This window comes from Castanea sativa, chromosome 4, assembly GCF_040712315.1.
Source record: "Castanea sativa cultivar Marrone di Chiusa Pesio chromosome 4, ASM4071231v1".
Taxonomy (NCBI): Eukaryota; Viridiplantae; Streptophyta; class Magnoliopsida; order Fagales; family Fagaceae; genus Castanea; species Castanea sativa.
In genome coordinates, this window is record NC_134016.1 from 39291482 (window position 1) to 39311940 (window position 20459).

At 33.8% G+C, this 20459-nt stretch overlaps 1 protein-coding gene across 1 annotated transcript; it reads right to left on the minus strand.

The window, feature by feature from the left end:
• Positions 1 to 997: 997 nt before the first annotated feature.
• Positions 998 to 1720, minus strand: LOC142632882 (uncharacterized). The gene has a single exon (XM_075807203.1). It carries the CDS (start codon positions 1718 to 1720, stop codon positions 998 to 1000), a length of 723 nt encoding a protein of 240 aa, XP_075663318.1.
• Between the last annotated feature and the right edge of the window lie 18739 nt (positions 1721 to 20459).

Here is a 20459-nt window from a genome sequence, read left to right on the forward strand (position 1 = left end):
GTAAACGGAACATCCTCATCCCCAGCGCCTTGCCTTAACAAGTTCACATGGCTTAAGCATATTAAATAATCTTACAAGTCTACCATGTCAATTCATATGCTAACACAACTTTTCTCTCTGTAATATGCCAAACTACTTTCTCTAAAAAGTAGAAATGAGGAAAGTTGAACGAATCAAATACACAAATATAGAGAAGACGAAAAGTAATAAAGTAGTCTAGATATTTACATCAACACATATATAAGTCAACTTTACAATACAAAGGTACGTAAACTAAAAGCTGGCTATATATATATATATATATATATATATATATATATATATAATATAATATAATATAATATAAGTCATCTCTATATCACACAACTACAATATCACACTTAAATTGTTACAAACCAAATCCACACTTGCAATAATTCAGATTTACTCTATATTAATTTTGAAAAGCCCATTGCTCATATAACTCTTTTCCACGTACATGCCATTCTTTGTGAGTGCAAACTTGTCAGATTCGATCAATGGCCAATTTGAAACCATTATTACTCAAAAGTAAGCAAGAAACAAGATTCTTACAAATATTTGGCACATGCAGCACATCATTCAAAGTAAGTTTCTTGTCTGAAGTCATCTTCAATATTACCTTTCCTTTTCCTACAACCTTAGAAGTTAAGGAATTTTCCATGAATATTTCTTCTCCATTGTCCACAAGATGGTATGAAGAAAACAAATTTTGATCTAAACATACATGGCAAGTAGAACCAATGTCCATCTACCATTCCTTGGTATCTCCTCCTACCAAGTTCACTTCAAAAATCATTGCAAAAAGGTCTATATCATCCACATCTTTAGAAATATTTTCCACTTCAGTAACATTGGCTTGAAAGCCTTTCTTGGTCCCTTGATCTTTACGTTTATGGCAGTCCTTAGCACGATACCTCATCTTGCCATACACATAGCATTTTCCGTTGAACTTTGTAAAGTTACCCCCACTAGTTTCTTAACTCGAACTTTCACCAGAGTACTTTCTCTTATTCTTATTATGCTCCACAATGTTTGCTTTAGATTCCATGTAGTGATTCCCTACAGCTTTTTCTAAAGAGTGATTGTCTTCCTCAATTCTCAATCTTACGATCAAGTCTTCTAGCCGCATCTCCTTACACTTATGCTTCAGGTAATTTTTGAAATCTTTCCTAGATGGAGGAAATTTCTCAATGATAGTAGCCACCTGAAATGATTCACTTACAGACATACCCTCAGCATGTATTTCATGTAAGATTACCTGAAGCTCTTGCACTTGACTAAGCACAATTTTGGAATCCACCATTTTGTAATCCAGATCTTTGCCCACAATGAACTTTTTAGTTCCAGCATCTTCTATCTTGTATTTCTTGTCTAAGGAATCCCACAATTCTTTTGCTGTCTTGATTGAACTATACACACTATACAATATGTTGTCTAATCCATTCAGAATATAGTATTTGCACAGGAAGTTAACATGTTTCCATGCTTCTACAATAGCAACCACTTGCCTATCTGTCTCATTTTCCTTGAGTTTTGGAGCATTCTCATACAAGAATTTTGACAAATTTTGGGTTGTGAGATAGAACAACATTTTTTGTTGCCATCTCTTAAACTCAGTACCATTGAATTTCTCTAGCTTTTCTCCATGATTAACAAGAACAGTAATAGGGGTAGCAACAAGCATAATTTCATTTGACATTTCTTGTTAAAATAAAAACTCCATCATATTGAATTCTCAAAATCCAATTGAAGCATTGTTTTATGTTACACAACAACCAAAATATATAGACATGGCACTGCATTCAAGTATTACTTTAAAGTAAAAATCATATAGAATATAAAAAGCCATTTAGTCTCTATGCAATGTCATAATATACAAAGAATTTTGATAGTAAAAGTATTCTACACAGGTACCAAAGCAATACAATCAAAATTCAAGAGAACATGAATTTGTACAAAAGACAAATCAACAATTGACAAACACTTAGAAGACTAGACAATACATAGCCAACAAAGTAACAGAGGTTCAGAGCCATGTGAATAAGAAAAGTCATAAGCAAATATAATATATAATATTGTATCCAACAAATATTTAAAATACCGGATTGCAAACACGTACAGTGATTGAACAACTGAAACCAATCCCCAGCAAACAATAATTCAAGTTTCACAAATATCCTAATATAATATATTATAAGCCAGCTATTCTTCAAAATCAAACAATGCAGACACAATCCCAGCAAAGATATAAATCAAAGCCAGTCAACCAAAGATTCAAGAGGCAAATATCCTAATATAATAATATAATAAGGAAGAAAGAAAGATCAAGTAAAACAAAGTTTAATAAATGCCAATCCTCAAAATTGAATAGATACCTTTTTAGTTTTTACACAGCGTTGAAAGATTATCAATATCTCTAAGTTTAGTCGGTGATTGAATTGCAAAGATTTCATATGCACAAGTACACAAAACTATTCGCAAAGTTACCTAACCATCTGTAACTATAAAAATTTAAACGGATAATTATTAAACACAATCACCGTAACAAATCCTTTTACATAATTCACAAAAAGTAAATTACGAAATCAAGAAATTCTGCTTTAAGACTCTTGGGTTTATTTCAACAATTTACTTTTGTGATAAAGCAAAAGGAACAATACACAGATCTAAGAATAAGCAAGAACACAAATAGATGTGAAAAGCAAAAGCAATAAACAAATACTGAATATATATATATATATATATATATATATATATATATAAAGAAAAATCTGTGAATAGTTAAAAACTCATAAACCAAATGTGTGAAGGATGAAGAATTCAGCTCAAGTCTTGTGTATGACACAATCTTCTTAAAGCAGATTTCGCTCTTTACACAATCACTGTTGTACTTTGAGACTCATGGACGTTTGCCTTTTAGGATAAAATGATTTACAGCACGAAAACGAAGCACACAAGGTCATACTCTGCGAACTACTCAATTTCTCTCTCTCTCTCTCTTTGACACAACATGAAATGCACAAAATATTCTCACTAGGATAGTTTTTTGAAAAAATAGTTTTTATGAATGAGGGACTATGTAAAAATTATATGTTATTGAACAGACACTCTGTTTCAGTAATAACTGCTATGCATAGACTAACTGACTCAAAAAATTAAAATAATAAAATATAATTATTTGGTCAAGTAGGCCCAGTCCACATATGCCAAAAGCCCAACCCAATGTCCAACTCATGAGCATATAAACTCATATATTATCTCTATTGCTAATGATTTGATAGTTTTACCACTTATAATAACATCTTCAAGTGAAAATGAGAAAAATTTTACTCAATGTTTGTTAGGAGAGAATCCACATTATATTTGGTATCTAGATTATTGGGAATGTAATGTCTTGCAATCTAGACACTTAGGATTGTAACTATTCTTATGTTTGGTTTAACTGAGAATTTAATCAGATTCCTAAGAATGTAAGATTATAATGTTTGGTTTATTCCTAAAAATCTTAAATAAATTATTTATTTTTCCCATATTATCTTTAGATTTGTAATTCCAATATCGAGTCTTTTTTTTTTTTTTTTTAAATCTTCCTCCAAATAAATATTGACAAAAAAATGTAAATTATAGATTATGATAAATTTATTAAAATTATAGTCGAACATTTCAAAATGACAAGTACAACACATAAATAATTATTTAAATTCTTATTCTTTATAAAAAATATTGTAATAACAATAAATAATTTATTTTACTTTAGCATCTAACCAATCCCAAATATGAGATATAAAAGGGGAAAAAAATTAATTCTTAAGAATAATTTTAAAAAGAGCTTAATCCATAACAAAAAAATTTGCCAACATTTAGGTCTATAAGATAGTGATGATTTATTTTATATTTTATTTCCATTGCTTAAATGATAAGAAAAAAAAGGGTTAAAATTGTCAATTTTAAATAAAAAAAAAAAGAATTTCCTCTAAGTTTGGGAATTTGAATATTCATCTGTTTTAAAGGAAATTCATATTCCTACAAAAAGGGGGTTAAGGGGGAATTCAGATACCCCTGACATCTGAATTCTAAGTGTAATTTGCAACTAAATATGAGAATCTTTAAACATTTTTGGAGATTGTAAAATATTATCTTGTATCCCGTACCAAAAGCCACATTAGAAGAATATTTAATAATATTTTTTTTTCCAAAAAGTGGTTTGAATTGAGAGTTTATCTATTATTTAAGTGAAAGAGTGTCATATGGTGTAGTAGGATTTTGGTATTAATTCAGTCTCGATCGAGATTTTGTTTTGACTCTGAAGGGATTTAGGCTAATTCTTTACTGTTATATGTTTTTAATTTGTTTGTGGTTGTCAGTGCAAGAAAGATTTTTGGTTGAGTGTGGTTGGAATCTATATTGTTGATGATTGTGTTGGCATTATCCATGTAAGTAAACACGAAGTTAGCCAAATCGTATTGAACATGGTATCTTATATAAATATTTTAATATCTTATTGGTGTGGAGTGTGGACTATTAAGCATTGTATCTTGTATAGATATTTTAATACCTTGTAGGTGTGGAGTGTGGACGGCTTTCACTAATCCTAATGGCCTGTTTGGAAGTTTAGAGAGGGAGGAGAGTAAAGGGGAGTAAAGGAGAGGAGAGTAGTGGGGAGGAGAGTAGAGGGGAATGGTTATTCTCTACCTTGTTTGGATGTTTTTAAAATTAGTAAGGGAAAATAGAGTAATTAGTCATTTCTCATGTTTGGATGTTTTAAAAATTAGGATGGAAAGAAGAGGAAATGATTTAAATAGACAAATTTACCCCTATTTGAAAATGAACTTGCAACATTGGTCAATGATTAATTTATTAGATTAAATTATTATTTAATCAACATTCTCATTCCATCAAATACCACTAATAAAAATATAAAACTACTATTAACTATTATAAAATAATTTTTATTATCTCAAAAAAATTATAATAAAAAAAATTATTCATAAATTTCTATAGTTTCCTCGCATTTCTCACCAACCAAACAAAAAGCTAGCTCTATCTCAGTCTATCATATGACATCCAAAAAGTAAAATTTCAAATCCGAGAAAGTGGAAAAAGAAAAGGGAAAGTTAAAATGAAAGAACAAAGAAAAGTAGAGAAGATAAGCACAACCTGAAGTGTAGATCAATGTCGATCTCAAGCACAACCATGTCAGCTCGGTCTCATCTGTATAAGCTTCGTCTTAAGCACATCAAATCTACCACTACCATTAAAAATTTATTGTTTCTTTTCAAAATCCTTTTCTCTGGGATTCTATTTACTTGTGTAAATTAGATTTTACCTTTTTGTGTTTTGAGTTTGGGAGATTCAAAAAAATTGTAGATCTGAGAAAAATAGGTTTGGTTCAACAATGATGGCTAGGGTACTAGGTATAGATTTTGTAGTTTTCTTTGCAAAATTTTGCAGATCTATGTTTATTGTTATGCTTGGTTTCCTAGAAAAGAAAGAAAAGAATATGACATCTTGGTCTTGGTTACTTTGTGTTGTTAATTGTGTTGATTTAAGTTGTTGATAATGGTTTATATCCAGATATGCTCCTTCGTCCTCTACCTTATAGGTTCTTCTTGTGAATTCTATTTAATTTACCAATACCATTCACTTAACGATTGGGTTTCTAAGATTAGGTGGTGGTGCTGGATCGTTAGTGTAAGAAGAGAACAATGTGTTTGGCAGCCAAGAAAACTGAAAGAAAAAAATATTGCAAGTTGATTTTTTTTCTTTAAAATTAGAAATAAGATCTTTTTAAAAATACTTCTTATGTGGAATTGTTATTAAGCTGATGTTATGAAATAGTGAGATTCATTTTTTTTTCATTCACCGTAAATTTTCTCAAGAAAAAAACAAAGATTAATTATATGATCGGTTTGTAATTTTGTTAATTTAGAAAGGGTAAATTGGGAAATTCATTTAGTCAATAATTTATCTACTCTACTCTCCCTTCAAATCTCTCCAATTTGGGAGAATTAAAAATGAGGGGTTAAAAGTAATTGAAACCCCTCCAAACCCCTCCAAATCTCTCCCCCTCCTTTCTTAAAAAACTTCTAAACAAAGTAATTGAATTACTCTCATTCCCTTTACTCTACTCTCCCTCCTTTTTTAAACTTCCAAACAGGCCATAAATTCCAACAATTTCAACTTTGTTAATATTATGTCTAGCATATAGCTTTTGTGGATACTAAATACATATCTTTCCTATTTTTCTACTTAAAAGTCTAAAGATAAAACAACAACAACAATAACAACATTTGCCTAGTGGTACACTTGCCCCGCAGCTACCGTCAAAAGACACATCAAAATGAATTGTGAAAAAGGGATCAGTGGTACAACTCTACTCTGATCTATAGTTTGACAAGTCATGATCATGACGAAGAGAAAGAAATAGAAGAGTGCTACAACAACCCTTGATGAAAACCAACAAGTTTCATTATAATATTCGAAGGGATAATATAAACAATCTACTCTTCCCATTGTCCCCCCTTACACTCGTTTATACGAAAGCCCACCTACTGTAGACTTGGAGAACAAGCCTAATGATAATGATAAAGATAAACATGGAAATGAAATCAGTCTAAATATCCTAATTCAAACTCAAAATAACCAACTTCTGTGTTCTGACTTCTTCTAAAGATAGACACCATTCTTGCAATTACTGCTGATCTGGGGCCACCATAGACTTCTATGAGAATTACGACGTACTGAAATATCAACATTGGACTAATGCTCTTCTATTGAACAAGTGCTTGATTGGTAAATCATCTTTAATCAAGGAACGTAAACTTTTGGATATTCTAGATTCCAAATACTTCTCTCTAATTATTGATGCTTGATTCTTGCTGGTTTCCAAACCTTAAGGATCACTGCCGTAGAACTCGCCTTTTCATCAGATGTCCCTACATAATACCATCATGTGGCCAACTAGTAAAATCGCATTCCTTTCGATTTCTATAATTAATGCACACTTGCTACTGCACATTTGGTATACATTTCATTTTAAGTAGTGTTTTGAAAATATGATTTTAATTAAAATTATGAAATTATATTTTAAAAATATAATTTTATAATTTTAACTGGAAAAAAAAAAAAAAGATTTCAAAGGATTTGTGTACTAAGGGTCCGTTTGGATAGAACTTATTGCTGAAAACTGAAAACACTGTTGCAAAATAATTTTTAAATGTGTGAATAGTGCCGTGAGACCCATTTTTAATGAAAAAGTTGCTGAAAAAGTGAAGTTTGTGAGTCCTGTGAACAGTGCACAGGACCTACTGATGCGCTGAAAACTAAAAAGTTGATGCAGGAACAAAAAAAAAGCTGAAACGTGAACGTGGGAAACATAAATGCAATAATTTGTATCCAAACGGATACTAAGTGTGCGATACTTGTAACAAGATTTTCTTCTTCATCAACCTATAAAAATGTATAGCCAACAATGGAACTGAAATATAAATAATAAAGACAAGAAAATTTTTGAAAATCTCTCAAGATTTTAAAACTATTTTCCCTTAACTTCAAGTAAGAAATCTCCTTTATTAAGAAAAAGAAAGTAATTGAATAAGAATGTGACTATGAGACCATTAAATGGATGGAAGTCAATGAAGTGTGAGACTAGAAAAATTACACCAAATTGAGAGTCTTTTAGAATTGAGTGGTTCATGGCTGAAGTAAAGTACTGGGAAAGGGAAATTACTAGAAAATGAAAAAGAAGCTAGTATAAAATATATACAAAAACAAAAAGGAAGAAGTTAATTTGCTAGTGTGAATAGTGCTTATTGTTGAAAACTTAAAAGTAAAGCTGAAAACACTGTAGCAAAATAATTTTTAAATATGTGAATAGTGTCATAAGACCCAATTTTAAAATTGTTTGTTTTAAAAAGTAGTTTATAGGTTTCGTAAACAGTGCACAAGATCCACTAATTTTTACGCAAACTCTATCCAAACGATTTTTGGGAAAGCAATTTGAGGTTTGAAAGGGACATGGACAGGTGGCACTATGTCTTGGGGGGGGGGGGGGCAATCAATTTCCTTGAGGGGTCCAGCTCATAAAATTAAAAAAAAAAAAAAAAAAAAAGACTTGACTCACATTTTTACCAAGATTTTACCTATAATAAATTGTTTTGTAAAATTTCCCTACTTCTTAATCGACCTTTAAAATTGTATAGTCAACCATGGAAGCATGCAGCTCTGTTTCTAATTATAATTATGCCTGCATTCATGGAATTAGTGTTATCCAGACTAAACTTCAAGCTTCGTCCAAGCTGGACCACGAACGCACGCTATTTATGGCATTATTATCACTTTTTTTTTTTTTTTTTTGGAGCGGAAACGATAGTAAATTTTATTAATGAAGAAAGCATGATATACAATGGGGAAGAAAAAGAAGGACAAATGACCCCCTTTTTCTCTTTTACCTCACTAGCATACGCTAGCGTGGCACGATTACATCGTAAATAAAGAAAGAACAGAAGAAAAAAAAATTCTAAATTCTAAAACTAGTGTAAGAAAAGTAAATCTTCTTTTGACAGCCTGGAACACCTGAAAATCTGCCAAACGACACCTTCTTGATATACCTGGACATCAAAAGAAGATGATTTTTTTTTCTTTCTTTTCTTTTGTTTTTGTGTGTGTGTGTGTGTGTGTGTGTAGGAAGGTACTCATACTTGGCCTGGCTGCCTAGCAACCTCCCTAGATCCCGAATTAGACATAACACCTTGCTCATTCTCTACACTTCTATGTTTCTTTTCTCTCTTAACACCTAGTGCATCCGTATTACAATTTTCTACTTGCTTCCTTTTATGCCCTAAGTCCACGTCAGTCGTTGAAGAGTTAGAAATAAAGTGAGCTCTGGCAAGCCTCTTCCAATTCTTCTTAGTTGTCGGGTTCCTAGTTGTAATGTAGACTCCTCCTCAGCCTCAACCTTTTTTGGGCCATACATAGATTGTCTCTCACCTTTCTCATGATTCCCACTTCTTTTGTGCTGGCCCTTACTCTTGTTCTTGTTTCCTTGTACGTTACCATAACCAACTTTAAAAACTATATCTGATCCCTCAAAAACAGGGGGAGATATTTGCTCACTTTGTTTCCCCCTTAAATCACGATTGAGATTGACAGTATCCTCATCCATGACTGCCACCTCAATCAAATCAGAGGAAATCTTGCAATTATCTGTCACGCAGTCAGTTTGAGTCATTTTTGTACCTGAAAATTTTGAGTTGGTTTGGATGACATGATCAGGCTCCGTGATTAACTCCTTAAAAATGGGAACGTGATTCTTCACCGTCAAGTTTGTATCCTTCTCTACTGTAACACCCTCACTTACTGGAGCACCATCGAAGCTACCACCTTCAGGTAGACTGCCCGACGGCGTTAAGATCATCCGTTCACTTCCACTGCCAATTGTTGGATCGCCCTGCTCATTAACCTTCCAGTTTAAAGAAACCCGATCCTCTACCTTTGTTTTCCATCCCTTGAAACAGAGCAGTCCCGCATTTCATGACCAATTCGATCACATTGATAACAAAGCCCAACTAAGCGTTCATACTTGAAACCAATACAAATCTTATCTCCTTCAGGACCAGCAACCACTCCTCCTCGACGTAATGGTTTGTCCAATGGCAACTCCACCCTTACTCGGATAAAGCGAGCTTGGTCAGATGAAAAAACCTTCGAATCAACATCCAATACTTTTCCCAAGCCATTGCCAATATCTCTGCCGACCTCTTCCAATGATAGATCGAAAGGTAAACCCCACACCTGAACCCACATCGGCATTAGGGAGAATCTAACTGAAGTGGCTGTCATACCTCTCTCCCATCATCGTAGCACCAGAGGGTGATCCTCAAAACTCCAAGGACCATTGGCTAGCACCCACTTCAATTGACTCTCCATTGTAAATTTAAATTGAAAAAGATTATTCCCCACTTCAACTATGCGTAAATCCGAGCCCATCCTCCACACAGAACTTATCAAAGCCTTGGCTGCACGCTGATTAAAAGTTCATGTTGTGTGAAACTTTCCCAACAAACTGAGGGAACATTCTTCTAGCATCCTTTCCCTCTGTAAAACCCCAACCTTAATTACTTCTCCCTCATCCTCTATCAAAGTTATATTTTGCAACTTGTCTATAAAATCCGAATCCATCATATGATATTCCCTACCGAACTCAAACAAGAATGGCAGACAAACACTGAGAGTTAAAAAACTAGTCCTCACCGAGAATGTGAGAAGAAAAGTCTCTTCCTAGAGAGAAAAATACTCACCTGGCATGATAAGAATCAGTTCATTATATGCATCCTTGCATTATTATCACTTAACTATTGCATGATGGGGAGATTTTTTTTAAGGAGTTAGAATTTTAAAAATCATGTGGACATTTGAAATATGTGTACATAAAGATGACAAATGTTGAAATATATCTAGAAAAAGTGATGCAGCATTATAACATATTAAAATTTAATTGATCGTATCTAGACTGCCAAATGAGTGAGAAAATTACATTGTACATAGTTATAGAGGTTAGAACACCCCTAGTTTTAACTTCTTGGAAAATGTTAAATACTATACATAAAAAGGAAAAGTACATAGGATTCCTCTATCTAGCAAAAATAATCAAATAAAGGTCAAATTACACCTTATGATATGTTTTCTATATTCCTAACATTGTGTACCTAATTTTTGTCAATTGGACGTTATAACCAATTGATTTATAAACTCATGTTTTTCTAAAATTTGGAAATTCACAAATACTATAGATTTTTACATTTAATTGATGAGATCTATTTGTTTGTTTAGACCCCTTAAAAACAAATTATTTAACTTAATGAATTGGCCAATTAGTTATTTAGGTTAATTATGAGATCTAGGTTAAACAATAATAAATTATATCATGCACAACGGAAAAGTAGATAACACAACAATATAATTACCCAAGAAAATCAATGAAACCAACCGTTTCAAGATAAAAACTTAAGGAGGATTTAACCTAACTATCCTCAAGATAAACAAAACCAATATGATAGAATGGAAGTTTACAATAGATTTAAACCCTAAATTTAAAGCTACCTCAAGTAAAACTTATTAACACGACCACGTGCAACTCCGACTCCACGGACTTTTCTATCTTGGATTTGCTGAACACAAACTCCCTTGCTTATGACTTTGAGATTCCGCTCAAAGGTTTAGTAACACAAACTCTCTAGTTTGTGACTCCAAGACCACCCTTGAAGGTTTAAATCGTCAGCTATGTATGATCTTGTTGCAGCAACTTCAAAAGGTTGCACAACCTTTTAGGTCTCATAAGAGCACCTCCAAAGCCTTCACGAAACGTGCCTTAGGGTTTCCTTTAAATATTATGTGAAATAAATCTGAAACTCTAATCCCTTAATGGGCTTATGGACTATTGGGCCAAAATTTAAATCTGCAGAATTCACATCTCGATCGGTCGAACCATAGTCTTGATTGGTCAAACATGACATGTTTCGAATTCTTCTTTCCGCAAGTTCCTTTTTCTTGTATTCTGACTTGCAGCACCCTAAGCATTATCTAATAAATCTTATAGACTCTAAGATCTATATCTAGACAAGTTTCTGCTCACGGTTTGCCAATTGTCTTAAACTTTTAGAACTTAACAAGATTGTTATTGATTTTTAATCTTTTATTATTTTGCAAACACGGAGAATATAGATGAGATTTTTTTTTTTGATAATTAATTTAGATAAGATAGTTATTCATCTTGATCTTTCATCCTCATGATATTTTATGAGTTGAGCATTGGGTTCCACTCATCTCAGTCTATCTGGACCAGAAAGCCTAAAGAAGTTGCACTATAATTGGTAGTTGACCTTAGTTGAGGACTTCGTTAATTCAATGACAAAATTACAGTCCAAAAAATTATGAGGTCCTATTCGATCCGTTGGATTCATGCTAAAAAGTAGTAGTAAAACTTTTTTTCCCAAATTACTTCATCAGATAAAACCAAAACATGCAAATCAAGTTCAATTTATAGTGCTTTTTTTTTTTTCTTTTTTGATAATTTGACTTTTTTTATAATGTGTCTTTTTCATATGCAATGCACATAGACCAAAGCTAACCACACTTAATCCCAGCAACCCCAATTAATTACACCCTTATTTTATAGATTACAAAAAAGAGGCTGAAACCTATTTCTATTTCATACTATACTTAAAAAGTAAGCATTAAAACTTCTGCTATCTCAACGAGGTGTTTAAAAGGACTAGAATTTGAATTTGAACTTAAATGACTTCAATAGAGAATGAGAGGGCAATTTTTATTTTGTTTTCTTCTATTGATAAAATTTATAATTACTGATTGAACTTAACAACAACATATGAAATGGATTTCAATTAGAGTGGCCAACATTAAAAGGTGAAATTCTCCATCAAACAGCTTAAATTTCTGTTGTTTGACACATGAACTCACGGTATGATTTGCCATGTCATTGTGGTTGTTGAGTGATTAGAGCGGCCTTAATTTTACTTACTTATTTCTTTTTTCCTACACTCATCTATATATATATATATATATATAAAAGTTGAGAGCGTAATATTTATTATTACTACGCTCCAGTTGAGTCACATCATCGAACATGTCACCTTTTTTTTCCTTCATTTTTTAAACAATATTATTATATAAATAAATAATGCAACTTTACACATTCTATAGCTCATTAAATCCAACTCACTATGAACAACCTTACACATTCTTTAACTCATTAAATCCAACTCACCATTAATTTTGCCTTCTTCCAATTCTCAACTCTTCATTTACCTATTCAAAACCGTTTCAGTCTTTTAAAGTTCAAACCCTTCAATTGCCACTCCTATGATTAAGGGTCTGTTTGTTTAGTCGTTTACATTGCACAGAATGGCAGTTTCGCGAATCGCGATTTCGAAATTGCGTTTGGCTAGGCAATATCTGCGGGATTGCGTTTTCAATTTCGCAAATTTTCGCGATTCCAAAAATGAAAATTTCTACTGCTTTTTCAACATCGCGCGATTGGGACAACTGGGAAACCGCTAATTGTTTCGCTTGGTTTAGGAAATTTTTACCGAAATCCCAGCCTATCCTTTCTCCATATATATATATATATATATATATATATATATATATCATCAGTCTTGGTTCTCTCCTCATCAAATTCTCCCCATTCACTTCTTTCTTCTCTGTTATTGCTCAGTTGCTCTCTTCGATTGCCGTCGTTGTTCTGCATCACGATTTCCAGGTAAACATTCTTATAGCTCATCAGTCTTGGTTCTCTCATCATCAATTTCACGATATTCACTAATTTCTTCTTTGTTATTGCTCATTTACTCTCTCCGATTGCCGTCTTTGTTCTGCATCACGATTTCCAGGTAAACATTCTCCATTACCCATCTCTGAAATAATTATATTGATTTGGGCTTTTGCATGTTAGTTTAGATGACTGAATAAACTCAAAATATTAGAACTTGCATGACTAAGTGATTTGTTGTTGCTATTGTTATTTCTTTACTGGTTGTGAAGTTTTTAAAGCAACTTTGAACAGATGAGGTTGATCAAAACCATTTGGATTGGATGGGATTCGTTTTTTCTTGTTGAAAAGTATATGGGTTTGAAGAATATTTCAGGTTGTTGTTGTTGCTACTATTTATTTACTGGTTGTGAAGTTTAAAAAAATAATTCAGATAGATGGGGTTGATGGAAAATTTCAGGTTGTTGTTCTTATATGCTTTTGCAGTTTAAGAGTGATTTGCAATGCTTTTACTTTTGCAGTTAAGAGTGTATTACTCAAAACATTTGAAGATGCTTGATGTTGTTTGCTTTTCTAACAAAAGATTCAAATTGAGCTAGTTTTCTTACTCGTGTTTTCTCCCTATTAGTTTGCCTCATTGGCATTGGCTTTGAATTGAATAATATAATAATAATACATGAATTGCCCAGTATACTCCAATTCAGATATTTTATTATATATGTATATTGACATGTTTTATTGCTTTCTCTCTCTTTCTTTAAAAGACAAGGAAAAAGCAAATTCTTGGTCTGACTAGCTCAATAATATCCATTACATAGAGTATTGGATTTCATTTCTGACTTTAACCAAGCTCTGCCATAATAAGTGCTGTCTATTATAATATGTCCTTTTTACATGTTTTTTATTATTTATTATTATCATCAACTAAATTTATGATTCATTAAAAAATTTAGGCATTTGTTTCATCCAATGTGTTCTTGCTGCCTTTTAAATTGAACCTACACTTAAGCTGAACTTAGAATGCGGCGATATCAGAATTTAGCTTTCTATGATGAATAGGTAGGGGAATGTGGCTGCTCACACGCTTGCTAAGTGGGGTAAATTCTTAGTTTTTTTTTTTTTTTTTTTTTTAATTTGTCTATGGAATCCTTCTCATTGGGTTTCTAGCTTAGTGCGCTCAAAGAGGCCTTAAGTAATTTTGTTTGTTCTTACGTCTTTTGTTTTTGCCTTTTGCTTTGGGTAGCTAGTTTATTGTGTTGTTGTTTCTTTTCAATTTTACGATTCAGCCAAAAAAAGAATAAAATACAAAGATTGATTCACGCATGCCCATCTACAAAAACAATGAGAAACAACAAGATGGTTCTTAAACACATGCAGCACTGGTCAGTCATGAGTCATGATGCTTCAGATCATCTTATTTCTGACCCAAAAAATTATTTATATATTCTTACTTAATAGAAGGCTCCAACCACCGACTTATTCTATTGCTAGTTTTGCCGTTTACTAATTTTTAACTAAAATGTATTGCTAGTTTATTACGTGTGAAATTGTTTTACCTATAACAGAGTATTGTTTGTAAGAACATTGGAATTTTTACGTATCTGGTTGAACATTGTTATTAATAAACCTATATTTTGTTTAGATGGTTAATAACAAGGAGACTTCAAATCCCAACACCAAACAATCCCAAAATAGCTCAAATGTTAGAGTTTGATAGGCCAAAAATGTATTGACCCATTGTGATGAATTAAGTTGATTAATTAGCCAAGTTATTAATTAATCAAATTAACATGCAAAGCGTGGTAGCACAAACAAATCACCAATTAAACTAAGTATGCAGTGGAAATTAAATGACAAGGTGATTTGTTTACGAATGGGGAAAACCTACACAGCAAAAACCCCACCAGGCGATTTTAAGGTCACCATTCCTGAAATTCCACTATTATCACCACAAGCGGTTATAAGTAAAGGAATCCCAAATACCTTACCAGCCTACGGTTGAACCCTTACCCCAATACCCAATTGGACTTGTTCTGTAGTGACAATTTCTCCTTTCAATGCACGACTCTCAAGTACGTGACTAACCAATTGTGCGGATCCCAGTAGGCGACTTCAATCACCAACTAGAGAAGATTGTTGGCTGCAAAGTTCTTCAATTCATCCACACGATGAAGATCAAGAAGATGCTTGGTTACAAAACCCTACGGTGCAAAGACACAGTAACTTATTCACAAGAGAGATGAACTAGGGCAAGAACTTCGTCTCAAGTCACAATTTGCATGAACAAGGATTTCTCAATGCTTGTGAAACTTTTTTTTTTCACCTTGACGGCCCTTAAAATAATCCTTTTATATGTCTAGGGTTAGGAGAAATGAAGGCCCAAAGACACATCCACGGATTGAAATCAAAACAGAACTCAGAATCTGTTTTTCTTAAATCTCGATAGATAGAGGTATCGAGATGCTGTCGAGCAATTGTCGAGCCACGGGCTAGAACAGCTCTTTAAACCTCGACACATGCTAGCTGTCGAGCTAGCTGTCGAGCTTTAATGAACTTGCACTTTTCAGCTTGTTTCTTGGACAGACTTGATGACTTCAACACTTGATCTTGAAACACAGTTTCTTAAAGTATAAAACTCATCCTAATTCTACCCAATTACAAGTAAAGTGCGTTTTATCAATGGATTAGCCAATTATAAATGAATAACATATGTTCTAAACAAGTGAAACACATATGTCCTAACAATCTCCCCCTTTGGCAATCCGTGACAAAAACCACAACAAACAAATGAACATATGAGAGAAGTCATAAAACACTCAACTCATGCTCACTTGTTGAATACAATAAAATCTATCCTAACATAAACTCTTGAAAAACTTTGCAAGAAGAGAGTTCATGACAAGTAGACTTTGACAACCTGTATTTCTGTAACACTTTAAACAAAACTCATCAAGGCATCTTAGTGTGAAACAGAAATAATAGATTGCATACAAATAAAGAATCATGTGTATAAAGAGAGAAAAGAAACAACACATGTAGAGATAGGTGAAAGAAACATACATCATTACATATATAACAAATATAAGCACAATGTATGTAAAAATGGTCACAAGACCTAGGTACAAGAAGAAAATGTATCTAAAGTGGAGAAAAGAAAAAGATACAAGTAATCCTCACTACATCCCTCAACATTCAACATTCTCCCCTATCAAAAATGTCCCTATACAAGCTCTCCCCCTAAGTATGACTACTCTCATAACCCAAAACTAGTCCCCGTTTTTGTCACGAGTGACAAAGGGTAGAGTGTCAAGTAGACATCTCATCGGTAGAGCTAGCATCTCCATCAGCATCATCCAAAGCATCATCGTCATCACCATCATCATCCTCAGACATAGAAGCCATAGGAGGTGGTGGAGGAGAAACCTTAGGAGCAAAACCACCCATGGTCACCTATCGCCGAGCAATGCGACCAACACAAACATTCACCTAATACAACTCTATAGAGAGCGTATCTAGGCGAGCATCCATGCACTGAAGCTGCGCCATGATGTCTCCTAATGACACATCACTTGTAGAAGAGGAGGGAGCGGATGAGACACGAGCAGATCGAGATGGAACGGAACGTGAGGAAGGAGCTGCTGAGCCTGTCTGTCACGACCTAAACTGCGCCTCACTACGTTTTATGGTAGCGGGCGTCTATGGCAACCATGACATGAATAGGGTCGGAGACAGGAAAAGGGATGGAAAAGTGGAGTAAAATCCTCATGATAGCGGAAGGAAAGATGGGCTTATCACGAGTAGCCGTATCCTTATACACATCTATGATAGAAAAGATGAAATGTGAAGGAAAGTCAATGGTGAGATCCTCAAGAAGAGACAACAGAAAATGAGCACGAGGCTCTGTGATAGAGTTGTAGTGAGAGAGAGGATACAAAACAAAAGTCATCACCATGTTTAAGAAACGAGGACCTTTGGCAAAAGGTCGACATGACGTAAACTAGTGCTCACCCCAATCAGAAGGGCGCTCACAAAAAGCAGAAATCATCTCGTCTTTGGACACAATCTGTAGATGCTCACAACTGGGGTAGTTAGGATGCGTAACCCTCGCTACCTGGAGCACATCGGATACCAACTCCGGTGTGACAACAATGCGCGTACCTCGAACGCGAGTGTGAAAGAGAGGTACTGAAGAATCAAATCCATGCATATTGGAGTAAAACTCCTGGATCAGCACGGAAGAACAAGTGACCCGGACGTCACACAGTGACTCCCATTTCCATTTGTGAAAGACATCGGGAAGGTCAGTGTTGGCAAAGTCCGCCAGAACAACTTGGCGTTTCGAATGAACACCTTGTTTAGAGAAGTTCTCCGAGAAGTCCTGATGGGCTTTCTCATCACAGAACCAAACAGAAAGAGGAGTAGGATCGAAAGATGAAGAGGCCCTAGAACGAAGAGGATTCTAGGTTGGAATAGACTTACATTTTGGTGCCATAGACACTACTAACGCAAACGGAAAGAGAAGGGGGAGAAAGAAACACTCAGAAAAATCCCAGAACAATTTAAATATAACAAGTATATTGAAAAGAGAGAACTAATGCATGGGGAATGCATGAGCATGTGACATGCAAAATAAAACATCATGAGCCCAGCCCAATCCAATCCTACCAGCACATAAACAGTTTGCACACATCTAAATGCATGAGAATACAATTAGGATGCTAATGTGATGCAATGCATGGAGTTTTTAAGATTAAATCTACAAAACTCATCCCAAAAATTGCAATAATAACTCATCAATTTTGAAAAACCCCAAAATTTTTCCAAAACCCCAAAACCTAGATTTCAAAACATGAAATGCATGTAAATGAAAAAGATTAGATGCTTACCAAGTGAAGAAAAACTTGAATAAGCATGAGGAAACCTTGGGTAGAGGTTTGGAGTGAGAGAAAGAGGTTTGGAAGGTGAAGAGACAGAGCTATCGAGAGAGAGATCGAGAGAATTGAAGAACCGGATCGCACAGAATCTATATATAGATCCTCAGTAAATCTTGATAGATACAGGTGTCGAGACATCTGTCGAGGAAGGTGTCGAGGAACACAACGTTGATAGATAGAGCTATCGAGGAGGTGTCGAGGAACAAGGCAAAGACATGAGAACAGAAGCTCGATCAATCCATCAGGTGTCGAGAAGCTATCGAGAGGACATAAGGTTTCTCGATCGATCTAGAAGGTGTCAAGAAGCTGTCGAGATTGCGATAAACAAAAGCTGAGAAGCTCAATAGACAGCCAGGTGTTGAGGAGGTATCGAGGAGGTGTCAAGCCAGCTTTTTAAAACAGTTTTTCGAGAAGGGAAAAACACAAACATGAATGCAATCATGCATGCAACTCAACCAAAGATCCAAACACCTATAAGACTCTCAAAAATATTTCTCAACAACAATGAGTTAAGCATTTAGCTCCCAAAAAGAAAACACACTCACACACTAAACAAGTCAAGACAGTTTAGTGAGTATACATCAACACATGTAAACCTTGTGATGGCCAAATCACATTGTACCTGCACATGTATCAAGAGTAGCAAAGAATATTGCGTGTTGTGTGTGTAAAACATCACAAGATTGCATAAGTGTTTCTATGTTATGACGATTTGAGATATGAGAAAATCACTTTAACTCACACACAATCATAACTGTTTGATGGGGACCATTACCTTCGAGGTACATCCTATAAATCTCACATCTCCTAAAAAACACGCTTGCAATCATATTTAAAGCATTTTTGTTCTTTTTGCTTTTATTTCTTTGCATATTTTCTTTTTATTGAGCAAACCATTCATGGGTATACAAAGGAGAGAAAAGAAATACTCAATTATGTTAAGTTTTTGACATTGCACTTTTGCTATGCCGAAGCATACAGATGTCATTGACATTGCACTTTTGCCATGCCGAAGCATACAAATGTCATATCATGATTGGCAGGCAACAGTGGTGAGATGGTTATTTATGCCTTTCTCTTAGGATTTTCTAGTCCTACCCTTCAAAAAGAGTGATACAAGTGTTAAGTACAAGAGATCACTTAACCTTGCTCATCACAAACAAAGAACCACAAAGCTCACTTGCTTAGTTGTGCATAGGAATGCTCATCTAAGCTACAAGAGATACAAAATTTAGAAAACTCTGTTTCAAAGGCCATTTTAAGGTTCACAAGAACCGATGTACACAAACACACACTGTTTTTGTATTTTTCAATTTTTTTTTAATCTAAAAAACAAAATAAAACAAAAACATGTTAATCAAAACAAAACAATGCATAAAACTAGACTGACTCAAAACAGTAAAGCAACACACACAAGTAATACAAAAACAAAAACAAGAAGGGGAGAGAAAGAAGAAGTGAATAAATCACTTGGAACCCTTTTCCTTCCACACCTTGGAAGAACATTTCCTTTTAGCAAACCCTTGAACTGGTGATGAGGGGGAAGGATTGAAACCGTTCAAGTTCGAAAGGAACGTGAGGGCTTTGAGAAGATCTCCAAGAGGAGCAAGAGAGGTTTGAAGTTGATTCTGGTTCCCAGATGCTATCATGACATTGCTCTATTGAGTGGCTAACCACTTATAGCAATTTGGAGATGAAATTTGTTCATGACAAAATAGCTTGATCCATTTGTGGGTTGTAAACAATATTTTTATTATTTATGTTTTGGTGTTTTGGTTTTACTTTTTTGGATAAGAACTTTTTTATTATTATAATGGATTGTCTAGTAGTGATATTGTTGGCAATTAACATTTGAATATAATTATTTTTCTAATCATTTTAATATCTTTTTCTTGATGAGTTATTTTTAATATTTTAAATTTGATAAACTTCTCTCCATGAATTTCAACAACAAAAACATCATTATTGTTGTTGTTATTGATGTAATTGTTAAGCTTAATTACATATTTTCAATAATAAAAAAACACTGATCATAGGAAAAATGACAATATAACATTCAAAAAATAGTTAAGTCCTTTTTTGGAATTTACACTTAAAACAACTATTTTTAAAACAGCTTATCCAAACGCTTAATACGGCTTTCAAAATAGAAAACGCATATTTTCACATTTTTACTAACACTTATCTATGGTTTTAAAAATGCTAGTTTTTAAAAT

Coding starts and splice junctions, on each gene's coding strand:
- LOC142632882 (XM_075807203.1), bottom strand. CDS start 1,720: ATGTCAAATGAAATTATGCTTGTTGCTACCCCTATTACTGTTCTTGTT.